The sequence below is a fragment of the Ammospiza caudacuta genome, chromosome 17 (genome assembly GCF_027887145.1).
Source record: "Ammospiza caudacuta isolate bAmmCau1 chromosome 17, bAmmCau1.pri, whole genome shotgun sequence".
Lineage (NCBI taxonomy): Eukaryota > Metazoa > Chordata > Aves > Passeriformes > Passerellidae > Ammospiza > Ammospiza caudacuta.
The window spans coordinates 3,076,983-3,102,779 of NC_080609.1; the positions used below are offsets into that span (position 1 = coordinate 3,076,983).

The 25,797-nt window shown below is 62.1% G+C and overlaps 1 protein-coding gene across 1 annotated transcript; it reads left to right on the forward strand.

The window, feature by feature from the left end:
- Positions 1–8,708: 8,708 nt before the first annotated feature.
- On the forward strand, positions 8,709–23,757 carry SBK1 (SH3 domain binding kinase 1). Its single transcript, XM_058816208.1, has 4 exons — positions 8,709–8,770; positions 21,814–22,016; positions 22,101–22,303; positions 22,933–23,757. The coding sequence occupies exons 1-4, from the start codon at positions 8,709–8,711 to the stop codon at positions 23,713–23,715; spliced, it is 1,251 nt and encodes a 416-aa protein (XP_058672191.1). The 3' UTR covers positions 23,716–23,757.
- Positions 23,758–25,797: the final 2,040 nt, after the last annotated feature.

Consider the following 25,797-nt stretch of genomic DNA (forward strand, 5'->3'; position numbering starts at 1 on the left):
CTCCATGGCAGGGATCCTCTGGCTGCTCCCATGTCCCAGGACTGCCTCAGCCTGGAGCTCCTTGTGGCCATCACCCTTCCATTGCCTGAGCTGGCCAGGAGCAAAGACATCAACAGATCCATTCATCCAGGGCATTAATGGTAGGAAAACTGAGATCCAGGTCCCAGCTGCTGCCTCCCAAAATCAAGGAGCTGGGAACCACTGGTGATAGAAGGGTCTCTTTGAGTTAGGTCTTATGAGAGTAATATAAATCTCTTGGAGATCTATGTTACACTTGAGATAGCTTAGCTACTTTAGATGGCATAAAATTAGCAGGATGGCTTTTGTGGTAATGCTGGAAAGAGAAAAGTTTTAATAAAAGGCAAAATAATAAAATATTTTTACAGAAAAAAAAAGTAAACTAAGGTAAGAAGTTCTTACTCTTAATAAAACACTTCAAAAAGCCATTCCTTTCTTTGTTCTCTTATTTTTCTAATAATTACTTAAACAATTTTTTAAACTTCTATTTAATTAGCTATTTTTAAAGTGAAGTCTTATGAAGTGTCTTTTTATTTAATGAAAAAAAAACTTTTAAGCTTTTTTCTTTTATAAAGAAACAAAAGATAATTTTGTTACTTCATCCACAAAGAGCACCTTCCCACACACTGGAACCCCAAACCTGTGAGGCTGATGCAGATCCAAGTGCTCCTCACGGCTCCCAAATCCCCGTGGCACCTGCAGGGACAAAGGGCCGCTCAGCCTGGTGGCTTAACAGGCTTTAGAGGGGACAGCAGCCCCGTGGGGACATTGCAAAGGCTGGCACTTCCTTCAGAGGATTAAACACCAGCAGGAGGGGAATGAGCCATCTGTGGGGCTGGGGCTGTCCCCAGCTCCACAAGGAGGTTAGGGCTCAGCGGTCCCGTGGGGCTCCATGAGGATTTTCCATCATGGAGGATTTTATTTTCACTCTCTCAGCACAGCACTGAGCCCACCAGCCCCAGTCCTGCTCATCCTGCAAGGAATGCTGCTCCTGGGCCTGGCTGTGGGGGGAACTGCCCAGGGAGGAGCAGCTGAGGAGACACGGCCTGGAGGTGCCCATGGATCATTGTGGGCACTCCCAGGCTCCAAACCCTGCCTCTGCATCACCTCCAAACCTCCCTGAGACCTCCAAAATGCCCTACAATACCTCCAAACCCTCCACAACCCCTCCTATCCCTCCAGAACCTCTCCTCCTCCTCCAGAACCTCTCCATCACCACCAAAACTTCTCCATCACCACCAACACCTCTCCAACCCCTCCAGAGCCTCTCCATCATGTCCAAAACCTCTCCAACCCCTCTGAAACTTCTCCATCACTTACAAAACCTCTCCAACCCCTCTGAAACTTCTCCATCACTTACAAAACCTCTCCAACCCCTCCATAACCCTTCCTACCCCTCCAAAACTTCTCCAATTCCTTCAAAACCTCTCCATGACCTCCACAACCCCTTCAACCTCTGCCAAGCTTCTCTAACACCTCCAAAACCTCTCCATCACCTCCAAAACCTCTCAATCACCCCCAAAACCTCTCCAACTCCTCCAAAACCTCCCCATCACCTCCAAAACTTCAATACCTCCTCAACCCCTCCAACACTTCCAGAACCTCTCCATTACCTCCAGAACCTCTCCAAACCCACTGCAACCTCTCCAAAATCTCTCCAACCTCTCCAAAATGTCTCCAACACTTTCAAACCCCCTCCAACTCCTCCACAACACCACCAAAAGCCTCCAGTGTCCTCAAAAGTTCTACAACACTTCCGAAACCATCACCACACTTCCAAAATCTCCATAACATCTCCAAAACCTCTCCAAAATTTCCAAAACCATCACCACACTTCCAAAATCTCTCCAACATCTCTAAATCCTCTCCAACACCTTCAGAACTCCTCTGACTTCTCCAAAACTCTTTTGACACCTCCAAACTCCCTCTGAAACTTCCTCAATATTCCCAGCACCACCAAAACCTCTCCCACACTTCCAAAATCATTACAACACCTCCAAAACCTCTCCAACACTTCCAAAACCTCTCCAACATCTCCAAAATCTCCCCAACACTTCCAAAACCATTAAAACACCTCCTAAATCTCCATAACACCTCAAGAACTCCTCTGACTTCTCCAAAACTCTTCTGACCCTTCCAAATCCCCTTCAAAACTTCCCCAATATTCCCAGCACCACCAAAACCTCTCCAACACCTCCAAAACCATAACAACACCTCCAAAACCTCCAAAACTGTTACAGCACCTCCAAAAGCTCTCTAATACCTCCAAAACCATTACAACACCTCCAAAATCTCCATAACATCTCCAAAACCTCTCCAACACTTCCAAAACCACTACAACACCTCCAAAAGCTCTCCAATACCTCCAAAACCACTAAAACACCTCCCAAATCTCCCCAACACCTCCAGAGCTCCTCTGACTGCTCCAAACCCCCTACAAGCCCTCTCCACCCCCCAGCAGAGCCGAGGTGTCTGTGTGGCTCCAGGCTGGAGCTGGGTCCTTGCAGGGCTCCCCTGGGATGTGCAGGGCTCGTTTCCATGGGGATCATTAAAAGGATAATCCCATTATCAGCCTTTGTCATCCCGGCAGGGCTGGGTGCAGACACGTGCTGTGAGGAGCTGGGGACAGCGGGGACAGGGATCTCCTGAGCCTCCCCAGCCACTGTGGGGTGAGGAGGGGATTTTTGGGGGTCTCTGATAGAAAACAGCCCCAAGTGTCTGGAGGGAGGGAGGGATGGAGCAGCTGAAGGGAACTTGAAGAAGGAACCTCCTGCCAACCTCCTGGATCCCTACAGGGATATTTCTCCTCTATCCCACTTGTCCCTGTCCTCAGGGATGTGAGGCTCAGTTTTGCAAGACTTTTCTTTAGAAACATCTGTCCCAAGGTGAAGGAATCATAAAGCATGGAAAGGTCTGGGTTCAAGGGACCTTAAAGCTCATCCCACCCCACCCCTGCCATGGCAGGGACACCTCCCACTGTCCCAGGCTGCTCCCAGCCCTGCCCAGCCTGGCCTTGGGCACTGCCAGGGATCCAGGGGCAGCCACAGCTGCTCTGGGCACCCTGTGCCAGGGCCTGCCCACCCTCACAGGGAACAATTCCCAATTCCCAATATCCCATCCATCCCTGCCCTCTGGCAGTGGGAGCCATTCCCTGTGTCCTGGCTCTCCAGGCTCTTACAAAAGGTCTGTGCCCATCTTCCTTCCAGGCCCCCTTAGACACATCCAGGTGTCCCCAGTGTCCTTGTGCCTCACACAGGAAACCCCAGGTCTGACATGGCCCCATGAGGGACCTCCTGTGGTTGCTGATCCATGAAAAAACAAAGTGGGAATTTCCCATCAGCCTCCAGCATCACCGGAGCACTAGGATGAGCCTGTCCTGGGAATGTGGCCATGCCAGGCCCCAGGCCTGCTTTTCCCATTGTTGGAAGTGCCATTTCTCAAAGAAAATCAGCAGGATTTTAATGCAAAGGCTTTAAAAACCCCCAAACCAGTGCCTGTGCCAGCCCTCATTTCAATCTGGGTTCCTCCGTCCCTGGGAGGAAGCAGCAGGGCCTGGACTGGGCCTGGAGCAGCCCCCAGGCTGGAGAAGCCACCCACCTTTTTCTGAATTTATTTGGTAACTTTGTGTTTTAAAAACACAGAAGGAATGGAAATGCCATGGAGCTGAACAGCTGTTTGAGGAGATGAAGGGAACAGGATTTGTGAAAATAATTTGTTACCACATGGTTTATCTCTCAATTTTTATTACAAGCAGGCACTGAAATGCCTGTTCTCCAAGCCTCCTGCACTGCTCCAGCCTTGATTCCAGCCCCTTCAATCCCACATTCAAATATTCATCTCATTTAATTGCTTTATTCCTGTTTTGCAGCGTTTTGCCCTCAGGGTGAGTCTGAGCCTCACGCAGCTGCCTGTGCTTCCCCTCACATCCCTCCCCTCTGCTCCATCTCCTTTATTGTTCCTGCCACAAACTGAGTTGCAGCTCATTGGGAATGCCATGGAGAAATGAGCATTTTACTGCCCTGCCACCTCATGCAAAGCAACGTGATGAAAAGGGTTAAACTGTGTTTTATAAGTCCAATAAAGCAGCTTGGAAAAGTTTTGTCCACAAAGCCCCACGGCTCCCCACGTCTCCCAAGTTCCTTGGCAAGGAATTTGCTTATTTAGCAAGCTGTAAAAACCCAGCAGGTAAAAATTCCTGAGTCCAAATTCCTGAGGAAAGTACAAAAGTGGATAATTAATGATCTAAACCCAGCAGAGCCTGAGGACAGGGCTGGGGCTGGGTCCTGCCTTGGTGCTCAGCCGGGCACACTGCTCAGAGGGACATTTGTGGCTTTGTGGCCACTGCTAGTTCCTGGCCAGGTGTTCCTGCCTCCATTCCTGCTCTGGGAATATTTATTTGGGGTTATTCTGGGGTTCTGGCACTGCTCATTCCCCTGGGAATGGTTTCAGAATTCCCTCTCAAGGGTGGCTGCCCCCAGCCCATGGGGACTGGGCAGGTCCCGAAGGACTCGTGAGGGCAGCACAGCAAACCCAGCTCCAGCCAGGCTTTGTGGGTCTGATTGTGGTGGTGTCCACAGGGGTCTGAGGATGAGGGAAGAGATGAGGATCTGACTCCATGTTTCAGAAGGCTTGATTTATTATTTTATGATATATATTATATTAAAACTATACTAAAAGAATAGAAGAAAGGATTTCATCAGAAGGCTAGCTAAGAATATAATAGGAAAGAATGATAACAAAAGGTTCTGTCTCAGAGAGTCCAAGCCAGCTGACTGTGATTGGCCATTAATTAGAAACAATCACATGAGACCAATCACAGATGCACCTGTTGCATTCCACAGCAGCAGATAATCATTGTCTACATTTTGTTCCTGAGGCCTCTCAGCTTCTCAGGAGGAAAAATCCTAAGGAAAGGATTTTTCATAAAAGATCATGGCTACATCTGATGGCTTGAGAATATTTGGAATGGAGCCCTGGAAATTCATGTCAGCATCCCAGCCAGCTATCCCAGCAGCTCCAAGGCAGAGGAGCAGCAGGAATCAGGGCACTGCTCTCCCTCTGCTCTCTTGCAGATGGGGAGAGAGGACTCGTTCAGGCTGTGGCTTCTTTTGAACCCACACCAAGTTCAGTCTGTCCCAGCCTTCTTCCCAGACCTCAAATCCAGCCAGACAGCCCAGCAGGATGTCCTGAGCTGCCCTTCTGTGCCTCTCCCTGCTCTCAGCATCCCACTGTTCTGGGGGACACCGTGTCTCTGTTTGAACAGCCAGGTGTCTGCTGAGGAAGGCAGGAGCCTCCCTTGAAGTGGGAAATGTAAACTCCCTCCCTCTGAATTATTGTAATTTTGAAATTAAGGGGCTCTCAGGCAAAGATATGGGAGTAAGAATAACAGTTCTTTACTAGGGAAGAAAATAAAAATGAAATAAAAATGCAGTAATACAAAACAACACTGCCAGAGTCAGACCATGCCCTGTCCCCTGTGTGTCAGGGGGGTGTCCCAGCCCCATCCCAGGGGGGCTCAGCCCTCCTGCAGTGCCAGCTGTGGCTCTGCTGCAGCAGGGATCCTGCACAAGGGGGGAGTTTTCCTCTGCAGCTCCAGGGCTGCTGCAGATGGGCCTGGGCTCCCTCTGGCCATGCAGGGCAGCAGAAAGCTGCTCCTCTGGCAGTGCAGGGGGCAAAGGCTGCTGTGCTGTGCCAGGCTCAGATTGGATCCAGGTAGGAATCCAGGTGGGAATCCTCCCCTGGGCACAGCATCTCCCCATGGGATGCTGGGATTGGATCAGCCCTGCAAGGACACTCAGTGGCCATGGACAGCAGAGATCTCCTGAAGGGAGGGTTGGCTGGGGGAGAGATAAAGAAAACTGCCCATGAACAGAGGATAACTGCCCCAGCTCTGACAGATCACAGAACAACAGTCCCAGCCACATCTCACAGCTCAGGACACACCAGCAGAGCTGCAGGTGGTGCTGGAGAGGATGGTGGAACCTGGGTTCCCGTGGGCAAGGTCTCATCCTCAGGGCTCTGTCCCTCACTGGGAGCTCCTGTGGGGCCCCACCAGGAGCCACATGGATTTGTGACTGTCTCCTTGGTTCAACACTGTGGTGGGATTTATTTAGTGAGGCAGGAGGGTCTTGTGTCCTCTTTTTCCAGGAAGCAGAGGGTGCAGGGGGAAGCCATGAGACACTGGGCACTCTCATCCTCTTCCCTTTTTCTCCAGGTTTCTGCTCCACTCTGCTCAGCCCATTAGCCAAGGCATTAAATTTTAACATTTTTGTTGCTCCTGCAGCTGTGCTTCTGGTGAGTGGGTGCCTGGGTGGATGCCAGGCCCTGGCACCAGGGGGCCTGGGGGACCTGATCCCATGGAACTCCCCCAGTGCAATCCTGGGGACGCTGGTGCTGCTTCCTCCAGCACCCAAGGACCACATGGAAAGAGGATCCTTGCAAACACCTGCACAGCCCCAGTGAACCAGGCTGGCAGAGCTGGGGGTGCTCACCTGGAGAGGAGAAGCTCCAGGGACACCTCAGAGCCCCTTGCAGGGCCTGAAGGGGCTCCAGGAGAGCTGCAGAGGGACTGGGGACAAGGGATGGAGGGACAGGACACAGGGAATGGCTCCCACTGCCAGAGGGCAGGGATGGATGGGATATTGGGAATTGGGAATTGTTCCCTGTGAGGGTGGGCAGGCCCTGGCACAGGGTGCCCAGAGCAGCTGTGGCTGCCCCTGCATCCCTGGCAGTGCCCAAGGCCAGGCTGGGCAGGGCTGGGAGCAGCCTGGGACAGTGGGAGGTGTCCCTGCCATGGCAGGGGTGGGATGGGATGAGCTTCAAAGTTTCTTCCAACCCAAACCATTCTGAGATTCCAAGAGTCTGTGAGACAAAATTGGGATTATCAGCATCTCCCAGGGGGACAGGGCCCAGAGCAGCACAGGCAGGAGCTGTCTGGCCATGAGGAATTAAGAAGGCATCGATTTCTGCCATTAGCGGGGGTGTGGCCGGAGCAGGCAGAGCCACTCACTGAATTATTCAGGAGCGATGATGAAGCCCAAGGCCAGGCTGGGGAACCTCTCCCTGTTCTCCTGTCACCTTCCCAAGGGCAGTGGCTCTTGCTCCTGACCCAGGACACTGGGTGGGACCAGGATTTGGTTCCACAGACCTGGGGGACCTGTGTTGGTCCCTGAACCAGGCCCAAAGGATGGGGAACGGTTACACATCAGGGCTGTGTGACTCTGGGGGTCCTGACCCAGCCTGGCCTGGTGTATCCCCATGGAACAGCTGGACACTGCCTGCAGCAATGTCCATTCTGGGACAGGGACACTCATCAGGGGGCAAAGAGACACTGCTGTGGGGCAGGGACACTCATCTAGGGGCACAGGGACACTCATCAGGGGGCAAAGAGACACTGCTGTGGGGCAGGGACGCTCATCTAGGGGCACAGGGACACTCATCAGGGGGCAAAGAGACACTGCTGTGGGGCAGGGACACTCATCTAGGGGCACAGGGACACTCATCAGGGGGCAAAGGGACACTGCTGGGCGGCAGGGACAGTCATAAGGGGGCAAAAGGACACTGCAATGGGGCAGGGACAGTCATCTAGGGGCACAGGGATACTCATCAGGGGGCAAAGGGACACTGCTGTGGGACAGGGACACTCATCTAGGGGCAAAGGGACACTGCAATGGGGCAGGGACATTCATCTAGGGGGCAAGGGGACACTCATGTAGGGGCAAAGGGACACTGCAGTGTGTGTGGCAGGGACACCCTCAGCCGGCGCGCCGGGGCTCCCTGCTGTGCCCTGTCCCACCGTGCCCGTGCAGGGGGACCCCCCGGGATGGCACCTCTGCCACCACCAGCAGGCACAGCCCCCCACGAGCACCCGGGCCAAGACATTTCCCCCCGATTGTGCCCCGTCCCCTGTGCCAGGGCTGCCCAGAGCCCGGGGGTGCCGGGGGGTCACAGCGCGGGCTCCTCGGTGCCCCGGGCCGGGTGTGCCCGCTCTCATCCCGTGCTGCCCAGCCCGGAGGCAGCAGCGGGCACCGGGAGGGGGCGGCTGGAGCCTGGGCAGGCGGCATTCGAGGAGTTAATTCCCATCCTCGCCGCGGGAGTCGGGAGCTATTAATACTCGCACGCTGCTTGGGCTGTCAGAGCGAGCGGCGGCTCTGCCGGTGAGACGAGCCCCGCGGAGCCGCCGCTCCACGACGGCACAACTTTCCCCTCCGTCCGTGTGTCCGGCTGCCCGTGTCCCTGCAGACCCTTCCAGGGCGCGCTGGATCCCGTCAGAGCCCGCCGGACCCCACCTGCTGCAGGGACCCTGCCCGTCCCCGCCGCCCGGGGCAGCCCCTGAGCCCCGCAGGGCTCGGCCGGAACCTGGGCCCGCCCTGCCCGAGCCCCGGTGCCCCCTGAGGGCCGGGCAGGGCCATGGCTGGGCCTGGCATAACCGGGCCCGGCCGGAGGGCAACGCGGGACGGGGCCCGGCCCGGAGCCGCCTCCGTGCCCGGGGAGCGACGGCTCCCGGTGCCCAGCGCGGCCGTGTGAGGGCTCCCGGTGCCCAGCCCGGCCGTGTGAGGGCTCCCGGCACCATGGCCCCGGCAGGGCCCGCCTGAGCCTCCGGGCACCGCCGGCAGCGCGGGGACGATGCCAGCAGCCCCCCGGCACTGCGGTCACCCTCGGCCGGGCGCGGGGGCCACCGGAGCCGAGCCATGGATTCCTTCTGCTTCGTCTGCTTCCAGAAAGAGGAACTGCAGCCCCTGCACCTGCACAGGTGAGTGCCCGGCACAGCCCGGCGGGGACACTGTGAGCGCAGGGAGGGCACGGAGCGGGCACCGAGCCGGCCCGGGGGCAGTGCCAAAGTTTGCTTGGGAGCGGGAGCATCCCCTCCCAAAGGGGAGCCCGGAGCCGGTGCTGGGTGCACGTGTGTCTGCCCGGGATGTGCCCCCCTGGCAGCAGGGAACCGCTGGGCATCCTGTACCGTGCCTGCCAGCTCAGTGGTGTCCATGGGAGCAGTAGGGCTGTGGGCAGCAGCGTGTGCACCCACAGCCTCCCGGAGCCATCCCAGAACCGTCCCCAATCCATCCTGGAGCTGTCCCAGCCATCCCAGAACCATCCCCAATCCATCCTGGAGCCGTCCCAGCCATCCCAGAACCATCCCCAATCCATCCTGGAGCCGTCCCAGCCACCCCAGAACCATCCCCAATCCATCCTGGAGCCGTCCCAGCCATCCCAGAACCATCCCCGATCCATCCTGGAGCTGTCCCAGCCATCCCAGCTCACCTGACCAGGGTCCCTGGGCAGTCTCTACTCCTCCCTGGGCACTTGGGGGTTCCACAAGGAGAGCCACAGGCTCCCCGAGCCCTGTCCCTTTGGGCAGCAGCCCCGGTGCTCGCCTCCCCCTTTCCCGAAATCTCCTCTCCATGGTGTTGCTGAGCCCCAGCCAAGGAGGATGAGCAGGGCCGGAACGAGCCGGGCAGGATGCGAGGTGCCAGTGCTGGCACACACTGTGCCCAACTGCTCCTGGTGGCACCGAGCCACTGCCGGCTCCTGTGCCACGCTGCCAGCGCCGAGCACAGCCCCTCTCTGCTCCCTCCCGGCACTGGCTGTCCCCAGTGGGGTCTGGGGGGGCTCAGGGCCACCAGCTGGATCCATCCAGGCAGTCTGGCCTTCCTCACGGGTGGCACAGAGCTGTAGGGTTTGTTTTGGTGTAAACCATGAGGTTTTGGAGCTCAGTTCCTGTGAGTCAGTGCCCAGGTGGGGAGCAGGGATACCAGGGACTGGGAGGGCCTGGCTGTGAGGGCACAGAGCTCCCAGGGCTCCTGTCCCACAGCCGGGGACACCAGGGGCACCCAGCCTGTGCCACACCACAGGTGGCATGGGCCTGGCCCACCCAGCCAGGCAGGGAGCACCCAGGGTGGCAGTGTGGTGGCCCAGGGTCCCCGGGGTGGCTGCAGGGGCTGCCCCTCCCTGCTCGGGGACAGCGAGGGATGGACACCCATGGCTTGTGCACAGAGGCTTCTCCCTGTCCTACCCTGCTTCAAGGTGGCTGCAATGGGGGGTGGGGGTGTGTCCGGTCCCTGAACACCTCCTGGCTGTCACCAGCTTGTCCCTGAGTCTGTCTCCATCCCGTGGGGACACAGCTGCCATCGCCTGTCACCTCCAGCACAGCCCCACCAGGGCGGGTCCCTGGGGTGACAGGAGGTGCTGCCAGAGGTGCTCCCCGCCCTGTCACCACCCCTGACCCTGTCCCCCCCTGTGCCAGGGGCAGTGCGTGGGCCCCACGCGTGGGTGCTGTGGCAATGTGTCTGTCCCCCATGTCTGTCCCCACGTGTTTGCCCCGTCATGTTTGTCCTCCCGTGTTTGTCCCCTCTGCGTGTCCCCTCGTGTCTGCGCTCATGTCTTTTCACCTATGTCAGTCCGTGTCTGTTCCCTGTCGCTGTCCCCCCGTGTGTCCGTCCCCCCATGTCTGTGTGTCCGTCCCCCCGTGTCCGTGTCCGTGTCCGTCCCCCCGTGCCCGTTCCCGCAGCCTCTAGGTGGTGCCAGGAGAACGGGCAGCGAGCGGAGGCGGCGGCCGGGCGGTGACGGCTGCTGTGGGGGTACCGGGGTACCGGGGCACCACCAGGCTGCCAGGACGAGCCCCGTGGCTCTCCCTGTGCCCCCAGCTCAGCCCGTCCTTCCCCTTGAAGAAACGCGTTGTGCTTCTTTCCCCGGCAGCCCATCCCAGAGAGCCCCTCTGGTCCCGTTCCGTGCCGGTGGCTGAGCAGCCGTCACTGTGCACCAGATCCATCCCCGGGGCGCTGTGCCCTGCCCGGGATCCATCCCTGGAGCGCTGTGCCCGGTCCGGGATCCATCCCGGGATCCATCCCTGGGCGCTGTGCCCGGGATCCATCCCTGGGGTGCTGTGCCCGGCCCGGGATCCATCCTGGGATCCATCCCTGGAGCGCTGTGCCCGGCCCGGGATCCATCCCTGGGGGCTGTGCCCGGCCCGGGATCCATCCTGGGATCCATCCCTGGAGCGCTGTGCCCGGCCCGGGATCCATCCCGGGATCCATCCCTGGGGTGCTGTGCCCGGTCCGGGATCCATCCCTGGGGCACTGTGCCCGGGATCCATCCCTGGGCGCTGTGTCCGCCCTGCCCCGCTCGGTGCCCGCAGCCCCGGGAGCACGGGAGGAGCTCGGGGCAGCCCCCCAGGGTCGGACCCCTGGCAGGGGCTCGGTGTGTGCCCGTCACCGGCGGGGCCGTCCCACGGCCCGTCCCAGCTCCCGAGAGCAGCCCCGGGACCCCCCGGCTGTCCCCGGCCGGGGTGGCAGCTCCGGCCCGGGGGACACCGAGCTGGGGACTCCGAGCTGCGGGAATCAGCCCCACCGCCCCTTTCCTGGGGATCCCCGAGGGTGGGCTGTGTCCCAGGGACCGAGGGGACACCGAGGGGACACGGGTGGTGTCCCCCCACGGACTGACTGTGGCGGGGTGGGGCACACCGGAACCCCCAGGCTGAGCGGGTCCCCCCGCCCGGGCTGCGGCTCCCGGCGTGCTCCGCTCCCGCCTTCCCTCCCTCCCTCCTTCCCTCCGCCGCTCCTTCCCAGCATCCCCGCAGCATCCCCGGCAGCTCTGGCTCCTGGCACCGGAGCGCCACAGGCGCGGGTGGCCGTGGGACCGCGGCCGGGTGGGCTCAGCCCTTGGCTCCCGCTCTGGCCGAGCCATGGCGAAGGGACAAGCGACAATTCTCGCTGAATTCCGAGGGGATTCGGCACGCTGGGAATATTTTGGGCTTTCCAGGTCATTTCCCGCTGCCCACCCTGTCCAAGCGCATCCCACGATGTGCACCAGCCGGATATTCCCTTCCCGAGCACAAATCCCAGCAGCGCTCGTGGTCCCCCGGGGAGGCGGGGGCTCTTTGCACGGTTTGGGATTGCACGAGGTGATAAACATGTTTGATCTGGCTCCTTTCATCTCGTTAATCTTAATTAGTATTAATATTCCGGGAGTGCTTTGAAGACCACGAGCTCAGTGCGGGCGCTCCCCGGTACAACTGGTGTTACTATGGCTCGGTGTGATTGTCACCCACGTGCCACCAAGGGACAGGGACACCCCAGAGGGACCTCACGGAGCCCCGTGGAACCTCCTGGAGTCATCTGGAGCCCTGCTGGGCCCCACAGAGCCCCGCTGAGCCCCATGGAGCCCACAGAGCTCCACAAAGCCCTGCCAAGCCCCACAGAATCCCATGGAATGTCCTGCCAGGCCCAGCTGGCCCCGGTGCCAGCTCAGCCCCTGTGTACCCAGGGCACAGCCCCAGGATGGTGACACTGTGACACTGTGACAGTGTGGCAGTGTCCCTGCAGCCCCCCACGGTCCCCGGGCTGGCTCCCCGGGCACCGGCAGCTCCCGCCTGACCTAGAAACAGCCCCGAGCTATAAATAGGGAGAGAGCTGACAGAGAGCTCGGAGGAGCCGCGAGCGGGAGGCTGCGGGAGCCAGGGCGGCACCGCAAGGACAGGGAGGGGACACGGGGGACAGGGGCCTCGGGAAGGGCCGAGCCTGGAGCCGCCCCGTGGAGGTGGCTGCGCTGCCCCCCATGCTTCACACCCGACCCCCCCAGGCCGATCCGGGGGTCCCCAGCGTTGTGCAGCCGGAGCGCCCCAGCCCAGCACCGTGTCCTGCTGCTTCCCCGGGCCCTGCTGTCCCTGAGCCCTCCCAGACTCTGCTCCCTCTCCTGTGGCACCGGTGATGCCCCCGTGGGTGGGTGACGCCTCCCATGCGCTGCTGCGGTGACACCGAGCGCAGCCCAGCTCTGCCCAGCTCCCCCGTGTTCCTCTTGCGCGCACCTCCGCTGCTCCTGCCCCGTGCCAGTGCCGTGCCAGCGCCGTGCCAGCGCCGTGCCAGCGCCGTGCCAGCGCCGTGCCAGCCCCGCAGCGCCCGCTCCGAGCAGCGCCAGCCCCAGCCCAGCCCGGCTGGCTCTCCAGCATTTCTCCTCCCAGCGCCATCCAGATGCCTCCATCCCGCCGGGAATCAGCTCCCTTGGAGCGTCCCTTTGGCAGGACCCGAGCGGAGCGGGATGGAGGCACCGCTGCCCTGCCCGCGGCTGGCAGTGCCCCTGCCCCGTGCCAGCTGCCGGGCGGCCAGAGGGTGACAGTGGCACAGCCGGCACACATTAAAGCAGTGTCGGAGTGTGATTCAGCCTCTTGCCTTAAAGTCATTCATGAAAAGCTTTAATTGCTCCGCATGCTCAGCGCGATCCGTGACTCACAGCCGGTGGCTCCCGGCCCTCCCCGCTCTCCGGGGGCTCGGGGGCACTGGCACGGCTCGGACCAGCACGGCTGGGGTGTGGGAACAGCCCCTTGTGCCCCTCGGAGGGGGGGCAGCCCTGTGGGTCCCTTCAAAGTGGCACGACGGGAGCCGAGGGACCTGGCACCCAGCTGAGGGACAAGGAAATGCCAAAGCGAATCCTGGCCAGTGTTAAACATCCCTGCTTGTCCTTGGTGGGCACAGGAGGAAACCCGGGTGTGTCCAGGGATGCTCCAAGAGGGAGCACAGTGCCAACCCCTCATCTTCCTCCCGGAGAGCTGTCACTGTCCCCCAGGCTGGGGGTGCCTGGAGCTCCTGGTGCCCAGCTCTGGCATCACTTGCTGAAAGTGCTGCCAAATTTAAGGCACCTGAAGGGAAGCCCCCGTGATGTGTTTGCCTCATCTGGCATTCCTTGGCCTGAACGCTCCCACCATTCATGAGCCACAGGGGAAGCCACGTGTCCTGCACACATTGAGGAGCAGCATTTTGGGGGGCTGTCTGTGCCGTGGTGGGCATCACCTGTGCCATGGTGAGAGAGAAGCTGTGGCCACCCCATCCCTGGAGCTGTTCAAGGCCGTGTTGGATGGGGCTTGGAGCATCCTGGAGGGTGTCCCACAGCAGGGGTTGGAACGGGACGATCCTGAGGGTCCCTTCGAACCCAAACCATTCCCTGACCCAGGGTGGGCGTCACCCACCCACGGGGGCATCGCCTGTGCCACAGGAGAGGGAACAGAGCCTGGGAGGGCTCAGGGGCAGCGGGGCCCGGGGAAGCAGCAGGACACGGTGCTGTGCTGGGACCCCCGGATCGGCCTCGGGGGATGTCAGGTGTGAAGCCGCCCCTGCGTTGCGCCGCTCCCATCCCCATTGTCCCCACGCCGAGCTCCGCTCCGAGCCGAGCCCGCGGTACCGGAGCTCCGCGCCCGCGGGGAGGGGGCGGCTCAGCCCCGACCCCCCTTCCCGGGCTGCTCCCGCACCGACTCCCCCCGGCCACACCGGGGGGCGGGGACGAGCAGCGCCCCGCATCGCGCATCGCTCATTCCGCATCCCCCATCCCCGCGGGGCCGGCGGCGGAGCCCCCCCGCTCCTCCCGCTCCCCCCGCTCCTCCCGCTCCCCCCGCTCCTCCCGCTCCGCGCTCCCTCCCCGGGGCGGCGCCGGTGCCGGTGCGGGCGGAGCGCGGCGCGGGGCGGGCGCTGCCGGGGCTTGCGGGGGGCGCCGCGCTCCGCTCCCTCCGCTCCCTCCGCTCCCTCGGCTCCGCTCCGCTCCTCCGGCGGCGGCGGGGCCGCGGCATGAGGAGCCCGGCGGGGCGGGCGGAGCGCGGCGGCGGCGGCGGCGGCGGCGGCTCCTCTCCCGCCGGGGACGGGGCGCGGCGGCGGCTCGCCCCTCCGGTAAGGCGGCGGCGCGGGGATGAGGCGCGGGCACGGGGCTGCGGGGATGAGGATACGGGCATGGGGGTGCGAGGATCGGGGTGCGGGGGGCGCCGCCCGCCCGGTACCGAGGCCGCCCTTTGTTTGCCCGCCCGGCGCGGGGAGGGGACAAAACCCCATCCCGATACGAGCGGCGCTCCCGGTGAATGGAGCGGGGTGGGCACCGCGCGGTGCGGGCGCTGCCCCCCCCCGGCCCGGGTCCCTCCTGCGGCCGGTGGCACCTGCGCCCCGGGCGGCCCCGGTGCGGCGGGGGGCCGAGGGGGAGGACGGAGGGGCGTCAGTGACACCGAGCGGTGACGGGGCCGCGGGGCTGCTCCCCGGGGCTGCCGGCGGGTCTGGGGGTGTCAGGAAGGGTGCACTGGGCTGGAGGGCAACTAGGAACAGGGGAATTGGAGAGCAGGGAGAGGCGGCCTCGGGGGCAGCTCAGGCCGTGTCCCCTCATGTCCCCTCATTGTGTTCCCTTGTGTCCCCTCACCACCTCCCCATCTCATCTCCCCTTGTTTCCCCTCATGTTCCCTCACCTCCCCTTGTCCTCCCTCACCAGCTTCCTGTCTTCCCTATTACCTCCCCTCATGTCCCCTCATGTCCTCCTGCCATCTCCCCTCATGCCCCGTCCACCATCTCCCCTCGTTTCCCCTCATTGTCTCTCCTCATTGTGTCCTCCCTTGTCCCCTCATCATCTCCCGGTGTCATCTCCTCTCGTCATCTCTCCTTGTCTCCCCTCGCATCCCTTCACCACGTCCCCTGCTGTCTCCTTGTGTCCCCTCCCTGCTGCCCCAGCTCCCCTTTCAGCTCCCCTGCTGTCCTCGCTGTCCCCGCTGTCCCCGCTGTCCCCGGGCCTCGGGGCCGGTCTCCATCCCAGCCCGGCGCTCCCGGGCCGCAGCGGGAAGGGGGAGCGTGACCCACTTTCCTCCGGTCCGGCCTCGCTGCCGCCGTGGCCGCGGGCGGGCGGCGCCACCGGGAGCCCCAGCACGGCTCGGGGACCGGGGACAGGGCGGCCCGGCCTCGGCACGGCTCTGTCCGGGACCCTCGGGGCTGGCTGTCCGTGTGCCGAGCCCCCGACCCGCCCGGTGTCACCGTGCGTGTCACCGTGTGTGTCACCGTGCCCTGCTGCGGGAGCAGAGCCCCAGAGGTGGGAGCATCTCCTTCACTGGAGCATCTCCTTCACGGGAGCCCCCCAGCCGGCGGCAGGCTGAGCTAGGGGCACACAAAGCCTTGCAGCGCACTCAGGGCTGGCTTTGTGGCACAGGGACGTGTCCCTGCTGTCGCCAGGAGCCAGGGGGCCGGCTGGCCGTGCCGCGGGTCGGGCAGGTGCCGCTCGCTCGGGGCGTTTGTCTTTGCAGATCCCAACCGTGCGGGGCTGCCGGCGCTGGCGGAAGAGTTTTTGGGAGGGAGATGATGACAGGCTGATGAAACCAATCAAACAATGAAGTAATCACAAGTACCCGGTGCTGGCGGCGAAGGCGGGAGGAGCTGCGGGCTGGAGGAGCTGAGGTCCTAAGGAAGCCAATCCTGCTCGGCAGCAAAACCCCGGGAGGCCCGGAGCTCTGCAAGGCAGCCAAGGTCCTGTCATCGGGGCCGATGGACAGAGACAGCCCTGTGTGCGGGAGGGCAGGGAAAATCCTGCTGGCAGCTCGGAGGGCACAGGGACGGTGGCTGGAAGGAGGAGCGGCGGAGGAGAGTCCCGGCACTGCTTTGTTTGCTCTTCCCGAATCGCTGTGTGAAACCTGAATCCTGGGACCAGAGGCTGAGAAAGCTTGTCACAGAATGCTGGCCAGGACGGGAGATGGCTCCTGCAGCGGGGGACACCGCGGATGGGGTGACAGGGCCTGACCCTGCCCTGCATCTGGAACATCTGCACTGGGAGAGCAGTGCCTGGCTGGGCGTTACTGGCTTTGCTGAAGAGAATCTTGCTGCCAGGCAGGCTGCTGTGCCCTGGGCAAGGAGCTGGTATGATAATTGCTGATACCCTGGAGCTCAGTGCCAGTCCAGCCCAGCGTGGGGGCATTGGGCAGTGCCAGTCCAGCCCTGCACGGGGGCATTGGGCAGTGCCAGTCCAGCCCTGCACGGGGACACTGGGCAGTGCCAGTCCAGCCCTGCATGGGGGCACTGGGCAGTGCCAGTCCAGCCCTGCACGAGGGCATTGGGCAGTGCCAGTCCAGCCCTACACTGAGGACACTGGGCAGTGCCAGTCCAGCCCTGCACTGAGGGCACTGGGCAGTGCCAGTCCAGCCCTGCACGGGGGCATTGGGCAGTGCCAGTCCAGCCCTGCACTGAGGGCACTGGGCAGTGCCAGTCCAGCCCTGCACGGGGGGCATTGGGCAGTGCCAGTGGCTGCGGGTGCCTCGCTGGAGCTTTGGTGCTGGTTCCGGTGTGTCCGTGGTGCTCCAGCCTTTCCCGCTGCTCTGGAGCCAGCTGCCCATGGGGACCTGCCCCACCCATGGCCTCTGCTCCCCCTGGGCTGCAGGATGGTGGCAGAGGGGCTGTCCCCAAACCACTGCCAGCAGCCAATGTCCCCGTGCCATGTGTGACCTCCTGGACACACTCGGCTTGCCCTGAGAGGATTTGCATGGCCCTGGGATGCAGGAATCCTTTCCCTGTGCCTGTTTGGCTGCTCTGGGTGAGGTGGGAGGTGGTGGCCGGCCTGGCTGGAGGCTGCCTGGCCATGGAGGTGCTGGTGGCTCTGAGCCCTGGTGGGATTCCTGTCCTGCTCCCACAGCCACGCTGTCCCCGTTAGGCCAAGGTGCCTTTGTGTGCCACAGCCCCGGGATGCACAGCTCCAATCTGCTCTGCAGGTCCCAGGGGCACGGAGGAGAGGACAGGATGTCCCTGGAACGGGGTCAGGCAGGAATGCAGGTGGCAGGGCTGGAAATGCAGTGGGGCACTGGGAGGCAGCAGCTCAGTGTGGGGCACGGCCAAAGCACTGCTGGCCCCTGGTTCCAGTGACACCAGGGTGTGCTGGCACCTGGAAAACTGGGAGAGGGGATGGCTCTGGCAGGGCCCAGGGCATGAGTTTGCTGGTTCAGTGTGTTGTTCAGGGGAAACAAGGCAGGTTTGGAAGCTGGTTGGGTGTGGAGAGAGGGAGATCCCTCCTGAGGGATGCCCTGGCCTCCAGCCTGCTGGGCTTGGACGGGAGTTGGTGTTATGAGCTCATAAGTGAGGGTTTGAACATGGGAAACAGGGAAATAAATCTCTGCCAAGTGCAGGGACAGAGCAGCGTGGGCCTGTGCCCATCCCACTGCTGCATTTCACATTTCTCCCCTCTTTAAAGAGGAATCCGGGTTTTGCAGAGCCCCTGCACAGATTTTCCTTTAATCGAGTCCCAGCCCCCAGTGCTCAACCGTGCATCAGGCTCAGCCCAAACCCTTTTCCTGTAGCCTCCCTCAATAACTGGGTTGTTTTTCTGTCAGTCTCTGATGTGGCCAGAGGGATTTTTTTCCCGCTTTCCCTCTTAATTTCCAAGCAGCCGCTGCTCCAGCCGCCTTCTCTGCGGGAGCCTGGGGCAGCTCTCCCGCGCGGCCTCTGCTCCTCTCAATGAGCTCCTAATGAGTTTGCAATTAGTTATCGGCAGAGCCGCTGTGCCCAGGGCTGGAGCGGGATCCAGAGCAGGGCAGAGCATCCCCGGCAGGGAACAGCGCTGGGCAGCACTGTGGGCGCCCGGCAGGATGCTGGGCTGTGGCTATGGGATGATGGGGATGATGGGGATGATGTCCTACCGGGATGTGCTCCGCGGGGCCGGGGATGGAGCCGGGAGCTCGGGGAAGAGGAGCGGCAGCTGCCGACGGGAGACGAGTGGCTGCCTATAAATACCTGCCAGGGAGCAAGGAAGAGGTGGGTGGATTATCCTCCTCACTCAATGAGATAAACGGTTCTGAAGCTTAAACACAGAACAATTTTAGTCTGAATAGTAGGAGAAATGGCTCAGGATGCGGAGATGACGGCAGGAACCGCCTGTGGTGCGCGGCAGGTCCCGGGGCCACGCGGCAGCGGCTGCGCTGCCTCTGTCACTGCGGGACCCTGCGCCGTGGGGGCTCGGCCGGGATGCTCATCCCTCCTCCCTGCTTGGGAAAGCTCCTTCAGGAGCACCTGGAACTGAGCTGGAGAAGGTGCGTTTGTCCTCCTTGGGTCGTGGTGCTGCCTCCCTTCCAGGGTTTGGGGCGGGAGAGGAGCTGGGGTGCCGGGAAAGGCCCCGCTGTGGCTCTGGAGTGACCCGATCCGGCGTGGGGCCACACAGGTGCTCCTTGCTGGGACTGGCCTGGCTGCAGAGGGATGTGGGACCTCAACCCGGCCAGGCCAAGCTGGCGGCATCTCCTGCCGCACTGGCACTGCCACCCCTGTGTGCCCCGTTATTCCCGCTGTCCCCGGGAGCGCACGGCGCTGGAACGGAGCCCTCGCTGCCTCCCCCTGCCGCCCCGCTTCGCTGCTCGCATCAAACCCAACATGCTTCCAAAAGCTTTCCATTTTTAATGGCAACTTCTGTGTTTGTGCTTTCCGTGGCCTTGGCGTGTCGGGGTTTTGGTCACTGTGGCCTCGGCGTGTCGGGGTTTTGGCCACCGTGGCCTTGGCGTGTCGGGGTTTTGGCCACCGTCGCTGTTTGGCTCCTCCTGGGGTCGGTGCTGGCCCCGTGGTGCCCCGTTAGCCCCGGCCAGGCGTGGTTGCTGTTCGGAGCAGGATCCCGGCCCGTGCCCATCCCGGGCAGCACATCCCGGTGCCAGCCGTGCCAGCCCAGCCGCAGCACGGTTCCGGACCCGGCGGGATCCCCGCTGCCCGTGGGTGCCCCTCGGTTCCTGCCTGGGAAGGAGACACCTGGAAACGCCAACAGGCTGAGCCAAGGGGAAAAACAAACAGCCCTTGACTTGGAGAGCACTTCCACGAGCTGCCAGCCCTCCCTCTCCTCACTCCCATCCAACCAGCAGGGTTTTTCCCCAAAGCCAACCTTCCCGACTTGAATAATTGCATTTCAATGGCGGTTAATTAAGGGACATTGATGAGCGCAGCCGTAAATGCAAGCGTAGCCGGAATTCTTCGTGCAGGATGCTGGGGGCTGTTCTCAGTCCTGCCTCCAGCGAGCTGCTGCTGATCCACCTCCACCTCCAGCACCCAGACGCTGAGATGGTGCTCCGCTGCCAGGGGGCCAATGAAACACTATGGAGATGAGCTGCTTCGGAGATCTTATGAGTCAAACTGTTACATTTTTGGAACATCATGATGTTGAAGTTCCTTTTCTATTTTTTCCCCAACTTCTCAGGGAAAAAAATATAACTATAATAAGTGAAGAAGCTGAGCTTTGGTTTGGGATGACAGGCAGCACAGTGAGGGGAAGGAAGGAAGGAAGGAAGGAAGGAAGGAAGGAAGGAAGGAAGGAAGGAAGGAAGGAAGGAAGGAAGGAAGGAAGGAAGGAAGGAAGGAAGGAAGGAAGGAAGGAAGGAAGGAAGGAAGGAAGGAAGGAAGGAAGGAAGGAAGGAAGGAAGGAAGGAAGGAAGGAAGGAAGGAAGGAAGGAGTTGGAGATCTGACTCAGCCTTATTGGGAAGGGCTGGGAGTGTCCTTGTGTGTGAGCCTGGCTGTGGGGTGCTGCAGGTGCTTTGTGGGGTGTCTGGCACCATTTGGGGTGGCTGCCACAGCCCCTGCGTGGGGCTGAGCCCGTGGGCACCACCTGGGCTCTCTCTGCCCATCCTCACCCTCCTGCAGGCACCGAGTGCCCTCCCCACGTCCCTGCCTGCCCAGGGTTTGTGCTTGTGCAGTGATGGAGCACCTTGAAGCCATCAGAGGAGATGCTGGGGTGGTTTCACTGCTCTGGTGGGTGACTCTGAGCTTGGATCTTCTTGTGGGAATGGTCAGAGTGAGGAGAAAACCATCCCTGTTTGCTGGGAGTGAGGAATGTTGGTGCTGTTGCCCATGTGCTGCTGGCTGGGCCGGCCTCTGCTTGGCGTTGGTGAGAACCCACCAGGAATGTGCATCCAGCTCTGGATCCCCAGCACAGGAAAGACATGGATATGTTGGAGCAAGTCCAGAGGAGCTACAGTTATGATTATTGGGATGGAACACCTCCGCTATGAGGAAAAGCTGAGAGAATTTGAATTGTTCAGCCTGAAAAAGAGAAGAATCTGGGAAGACCTTAAAGCCCATTTCAGTGCCTCGAGAGGCATCAGGAGAGCTGCAGAGGAACTTGGGACAAAGGCCTGGAATGAGAGGACACAGGGAATGGCTCCCACTGCCAGAGGGCAGGGATGGATGGGATATTGGGAAGGAATTTTTCCCTGGCAGGGTGGGCAGGCCCTGGCACAGGGTGCCCAGAGAAGCTGTGGCTGCCCCTGGATCCCTGGCAGTGCCCAAGGCCAGGCTGGACACTGGGGTTGGAGCAGATGGGACAGTGGGAGGTGTCCCTGCCCATGGAACAAGACTGGCTTTAAGATCCCATCAAACCCCAAATCAGTCTGGGATTCTGGGATTCTCCACACCGGACACTCTGGTATCCTGGCTGGTGAAGGCCAGGAGCTGGTGCTGGTGGATGGTCAGAGAGATGTGAGGGAGGGATTTGCTGCAGAGCCATTGTGTCCCCTTGGTGCCAGGGCAGGGCCCTGGTTCCTCTCTGGAGCTCCCCTGGCTGGGAGAGGCTCAGCTCCAGAGGGGCTCAGTATGGAGCACACAGGGCTGGCTCACTGGGGACACAGCAGAGAGGGGACCCCCAAAGGGCCTCAGCTCCTGTCCTGCAGCGTGGCTGGGAACACACCAGGCCTGAGAAAACGTGTCCATGTGTGTGTCCCTGTTTGTATCCATGTGTGTCCTTGTCCCTGTCTCTGCCATGCCTGGACCCCTCCCTTTGTCCCCAAACACCCACACGGCTGCAGCCCCTGTAGAGGCTGGAGCATCCCCTCCAGAGCCACTGGGTTGGTGACCCTTGGGGACAGAGGGGTGGCACCCAGTGGGGGCTGCTCAGCCCAATCCCCCTTTGCCATGGCTGGAGCCCTGGGGAAGGGACGGGATGGGATGGGATGGGATGGGATGCAATGGGATGGGATGGGATGCAATGGGATGGGATGGGATGGGACAGGATGGGACACCACGGCCCTGCAGCCCCACGGAAGCAGTGCCCCCTGTGCCTTGCAGCGCAGCCATGAGCGCGGGCTCGATTGAGCAGGAGCCGTCGCGCAAGCTGGGCTGCTGCGGGGTGCCCCTGATCACCGAGGACATGCAGTCCCTGGCCATCCGCACCCTCTCGGGCACCGACATCACCAAGCACTACGACCTCATCCGCGAGCTCGGCAAGGGCACCTACGGCAAGGTGGACCTGGTGTCCCACAAAAGCACAGGTGAGGAGAGCGGGGTGTGGGCTGGGAGCGGGGTGCTGGTTCTGTCCCAGCCGAGGGCTCACTCCTGTCCCCTGCCCTCCACAGGCACCAAGATGGCCCTCAAGTTCGTCAACAAGAGCAAGACGAAGCTGAAGAACTTCCTGCGGGAATTCAGCATCACCAACACGCTCTCCTCCAGCCCCTTCATCATCAAGGTCTTTGACGTGGTCTTCGAGACCGAGGACTGCTACGTGTTCGCTCAGGAGTACGCCCCCGGCGGGGACCTCTTCGACATCATCCCGCCTCAGGTGGGAGCCAGCACCTCCCAGGGAGCCTCTGTGGGATGTGGGGGCTCAGGGGGGGCTGAGCAAAGCTGCCCCTGGGCTTTGGGCCAGTGTGGGAGGGGCTGCAGGGACTGGGCACCCCCATCTGGGCTGGGCTTGACCACAAGCACCTACAAATAAATGTGGGGCCCATCACCCATCCTCTGGGCCGCCTAAGATCCATCACCCATCCCTAGGATGGCCTGAGACCCATCACCCTTCCTCTGGGTGCCCTAAGATCCATCACCCATCCCTAGGATGGCCTAAGACCCATCACCCTTCTCCTGGGGAAGCTGTGGCTGCCCCATCCCTAGAAGTGTCCAGGGCCAGGTTGGATGAGGGTTGGAGCAGCCTTGGATAGTGGAAAGTGTTCCTTCCTCTGTGATTCTGTGATTCTGTGATCTTTAAGGTCCCTTCCAACCCAAACCGCCCTATGGGGGAGCCTGAGACCCACCACCCATCTCTTGGGTGGCTCATGACCCACCACCATCCCCTGCCCCAGAGCACCCAGCTAAAAGCACCCAGGACCATGAGCCCATGGAGGTGTGGGTGCCCGGGCCGGGTGGGTGCCCCCGGGGCTGGCTGGGGGTGGCTGACGCCGTGTCCCCCCGCAGGTGGGGCTCCCCGAGGAGCTGGTGAAGCGCTGCGTGCAGCAGCTGGGCCTGGCCCTCGACTACATGCACAGCAAGAGCCTGGTGCACCGGGACATCAAACCGGAGAACGTGCTGCTCTTCGACCGCGACTGCCGCCGCGTCAAGCTGGCGGATTTCGGCATGACGCGCAAGGTGGGCTGCCGGGTCAAGCGCATCAGCGGCACCATCCCCTACACGGCGCCCGAGGTGTGCCAGGCCGGCCGCGCCGAGGGCTTCGCCGTGGACACCAGCATCGACGTCTGGGCTTTCGGGGTGCTCATCTTCTGCGTGCTCACCGGCAACTTCCCCTGGGAGGCGGCCGTGGCGTCCGACGCCTTCTTCGAGGAGTTCGTGCGGTGGCAGAAGGGGCGGCTGGCGGGGCTGCCCTCGCAGTGGCGCCGCTTCACGGACAGCGCCCTGCGCATGTTCCAGCGCCTGCTGGCCCTCGACCCCGAGAAGCGCTGCCCCGTCAAGGAGGTTTTCTACTTCATCAAGTGCGACCTCATGGCCGAGGTGCGGTGCCGGCCCTCGTACCGCTCCCGCAAGCACGCCAGGGACAAGCTCCCGGCCGGGCCGCACTGCCACGAGGCCGGCGGCTCCTGCACCCCCGCCCCGCTCAAGAGGACCGTCCTGACCGAGGGGAGCGGAGCGGCCCGCCCCGAGCCCGGCGCAGCCGCCCCGGGCCCGGCCAGCAGGACAGACGGACGGCAGGACAAGGGCAAGGGGCAGATGGTCCTGGCCACAGCAATAGAGATCTGCGTGTGACGGCGGCGCGACCCGCCCGTCCCCCGCCCCGGGGACAGCGATGGGGCAGCACGCCGTGGTGGCGGCACGAGCCGGGACCGGGCTCTGGGTTTCCCAAAGGAAAAAAACAAAAAAAAAAAAAAAAAAAAAAGGAAAAGAAACACGATGGAAGAGGAAAAGGACAGAACTGGTTGCGCTCCGTAGCGCCGAGGATGCCGATCCCCCCGCCCCGCCTGGGCGCGGCCCGTGGCCGGAGCGCAGCCGAGGGCACCGCTCGCTGCTGGGGAGGCCGGGGGCACCCACAGCCCTGGCACGGCTGTGCTGCCCCTCCGAGGCTCCCCGGGGCACGGGGAGGGGTCTCCCAGGGCGGGGAGGACGAGTCGGGGGCAGCGGGCGATGCACGGGCTCTGCCCCAGCCCTGCTCACCCCGCCCGGAGCGGCAAGGCCGATGACCCTGCTCGGTGGAGGAGGCCTTTGGGGGTTCGGGTGGGTGGTGATTTGCCCTCTTCCGCCGGTCCCTGCCGCGCTGTGGGACCGGGAGGGCGCGGGGAGGCGGGTGACGGGGAGCCGGGGGTCGCCAGCAGCCCCCGAGCCCCGGCGGCCCCGGCTGCCTCCCTGCCGTGGGAGGTGCTGGCAGCCATTGATGTAGCAAGTGTCCCTGTCTGTGTGTCGTTGTGTGTCCCAGCCGCTGCCGTGGCAGCCCCTGCCCCGGGCCGGTGCCGGCCATGCCGCAGGGTGGATGCTCGGGCCGGGCTGGCTCTGCCGTGCCGCTGTCCCCGCTGTCCCCTGTGCAGACCCTTTGTACCCAGGGAGGGGGCAGGTGGCAGCGGTGCCTCCGGGCTGCACAGCCCGGGAGCGGGGCAGGGAGCTCCGAGCGGCCTCCGCGGGCCCGCCTGCTTCTCCGTGCTGTCCCCATCACCTCTCCTCGCTGTCACCCCTTCCCCACCCTGTCACCTCCCCTGGGGCTGGCGGGGACAGCGGGACAGGCCCTGCCGGGGCTGGCTGCAGCCACCGGTGGCCCCGCAGTGACAATGTCCTGGGCTGTGCGTGGAGGTCACACCTTCCCTCCCGGATTCGGGCACCCGGCAGAGCGGGGAGCTCCCCCGCCGCCGCTGTGGGGGCACCCCAAGGCAAGAGCACCCTGCTGTGGTTCGGGCTTCCCTCGCACGGGGTGGGTGCCGTGGGGCGGCCCCGGTGCCCCAATTCCCCACAAAGGGCTATAACGCTTTCCAGCAGCAGCAGCAGCCGCAGTTTACAGAGCAGGGGCCGCCCCCGCCCCCGCCGTGCCCCGTCCCCGGCACCCCCGGGCCCGGCGTTAGACGTAGCATTGCCCCACGTAGAGAGCTAGGCACCGGTTTTACTCCTCTTTGCCTTAGGTCCCTCGATGTCCTCGATCTTTCGTGCAATAATGTAGATAAGGGATCCCGGCCGCCCCGGGAGGGCTCGGTGGCACCGCCCGGCTGTGCCCCAGGGGGTGCCCGGTGTGATTTCTGTCCCCGTCGAGGTCGCTGTGTCCGTAGGTTGTCAGGTTTTTATTTCCAGTTCCCTCAGCTGTCGGGTTTCGGACCTTCTTCCCGTAGGAGAGGCTGTAGTGTCACAGACGTTACCTCAGTTTGTCACTGTTGAAAAGGATTTCAAAAAACCACAACTGAAACCATAAAAAAAAAAAAAAGACAAAATACATAGTTATAAAAGCAACAAAAAATTTCTCAATGGCGGTGAAGACTTTTATTTTTATTTTTTACTAACTGAAGGAAACGTGATGCTGCTTGTGTGGGGGCGGAGGGCAGGGCAGTGGCAGTGGCAGTGTCCCTCCACTTCCACCCCGTCACCGCTGGGAAGGGAGGCAGGGAGGTGGGCACAGCACCGTGGGTACCTAAGGGTGGGGGGCACCCACGGGTGGGGGGCACCCAGCGGCCCTCGGTGCAGCCCCCTCCGAACAGCCCGGGCTGCCGGATGCCAAATGCATTCCAGCCACGTCCGCAGGCTAATTTCAATTTCCTGGTAATTATGCAAATGAATGTGGATTTAATTAAGGGCAGATTTCATTAAAGTCTTCTTGGGGAAATGAGAGCAGGGTGGGGGAGAGCGAGGAGGAGGAGG

What these genes read in the sequence shown, in the direction of transcription:
- SBK1 (XM_058816208.1), top strand. Translation starts at nt 8,709, where the DNA reads ATGGATTCCTTCTGCTTCGTCTGCTTCCAGAAAGAGGAACTGCAGCCC. An exon ending in CAGCCCCTGCACCTGCACAG is followed by an intron (nt 8,771 to 21,813) that starts GTGAGTGCCCGG and finishes TGTGCCTTGCAG; the next exon opens with CGCAGCCATGAGCGCGGGCT. An exon ending in TCGACATCATCCCGCCTCAG is followed by an intron (nt 22,304 to 22,932) that starts GTGGGAGCCAGC and finishes GTCCCCCCGCAG; the next exon opens with GTGGGGCTCCCCGAGGAGCT.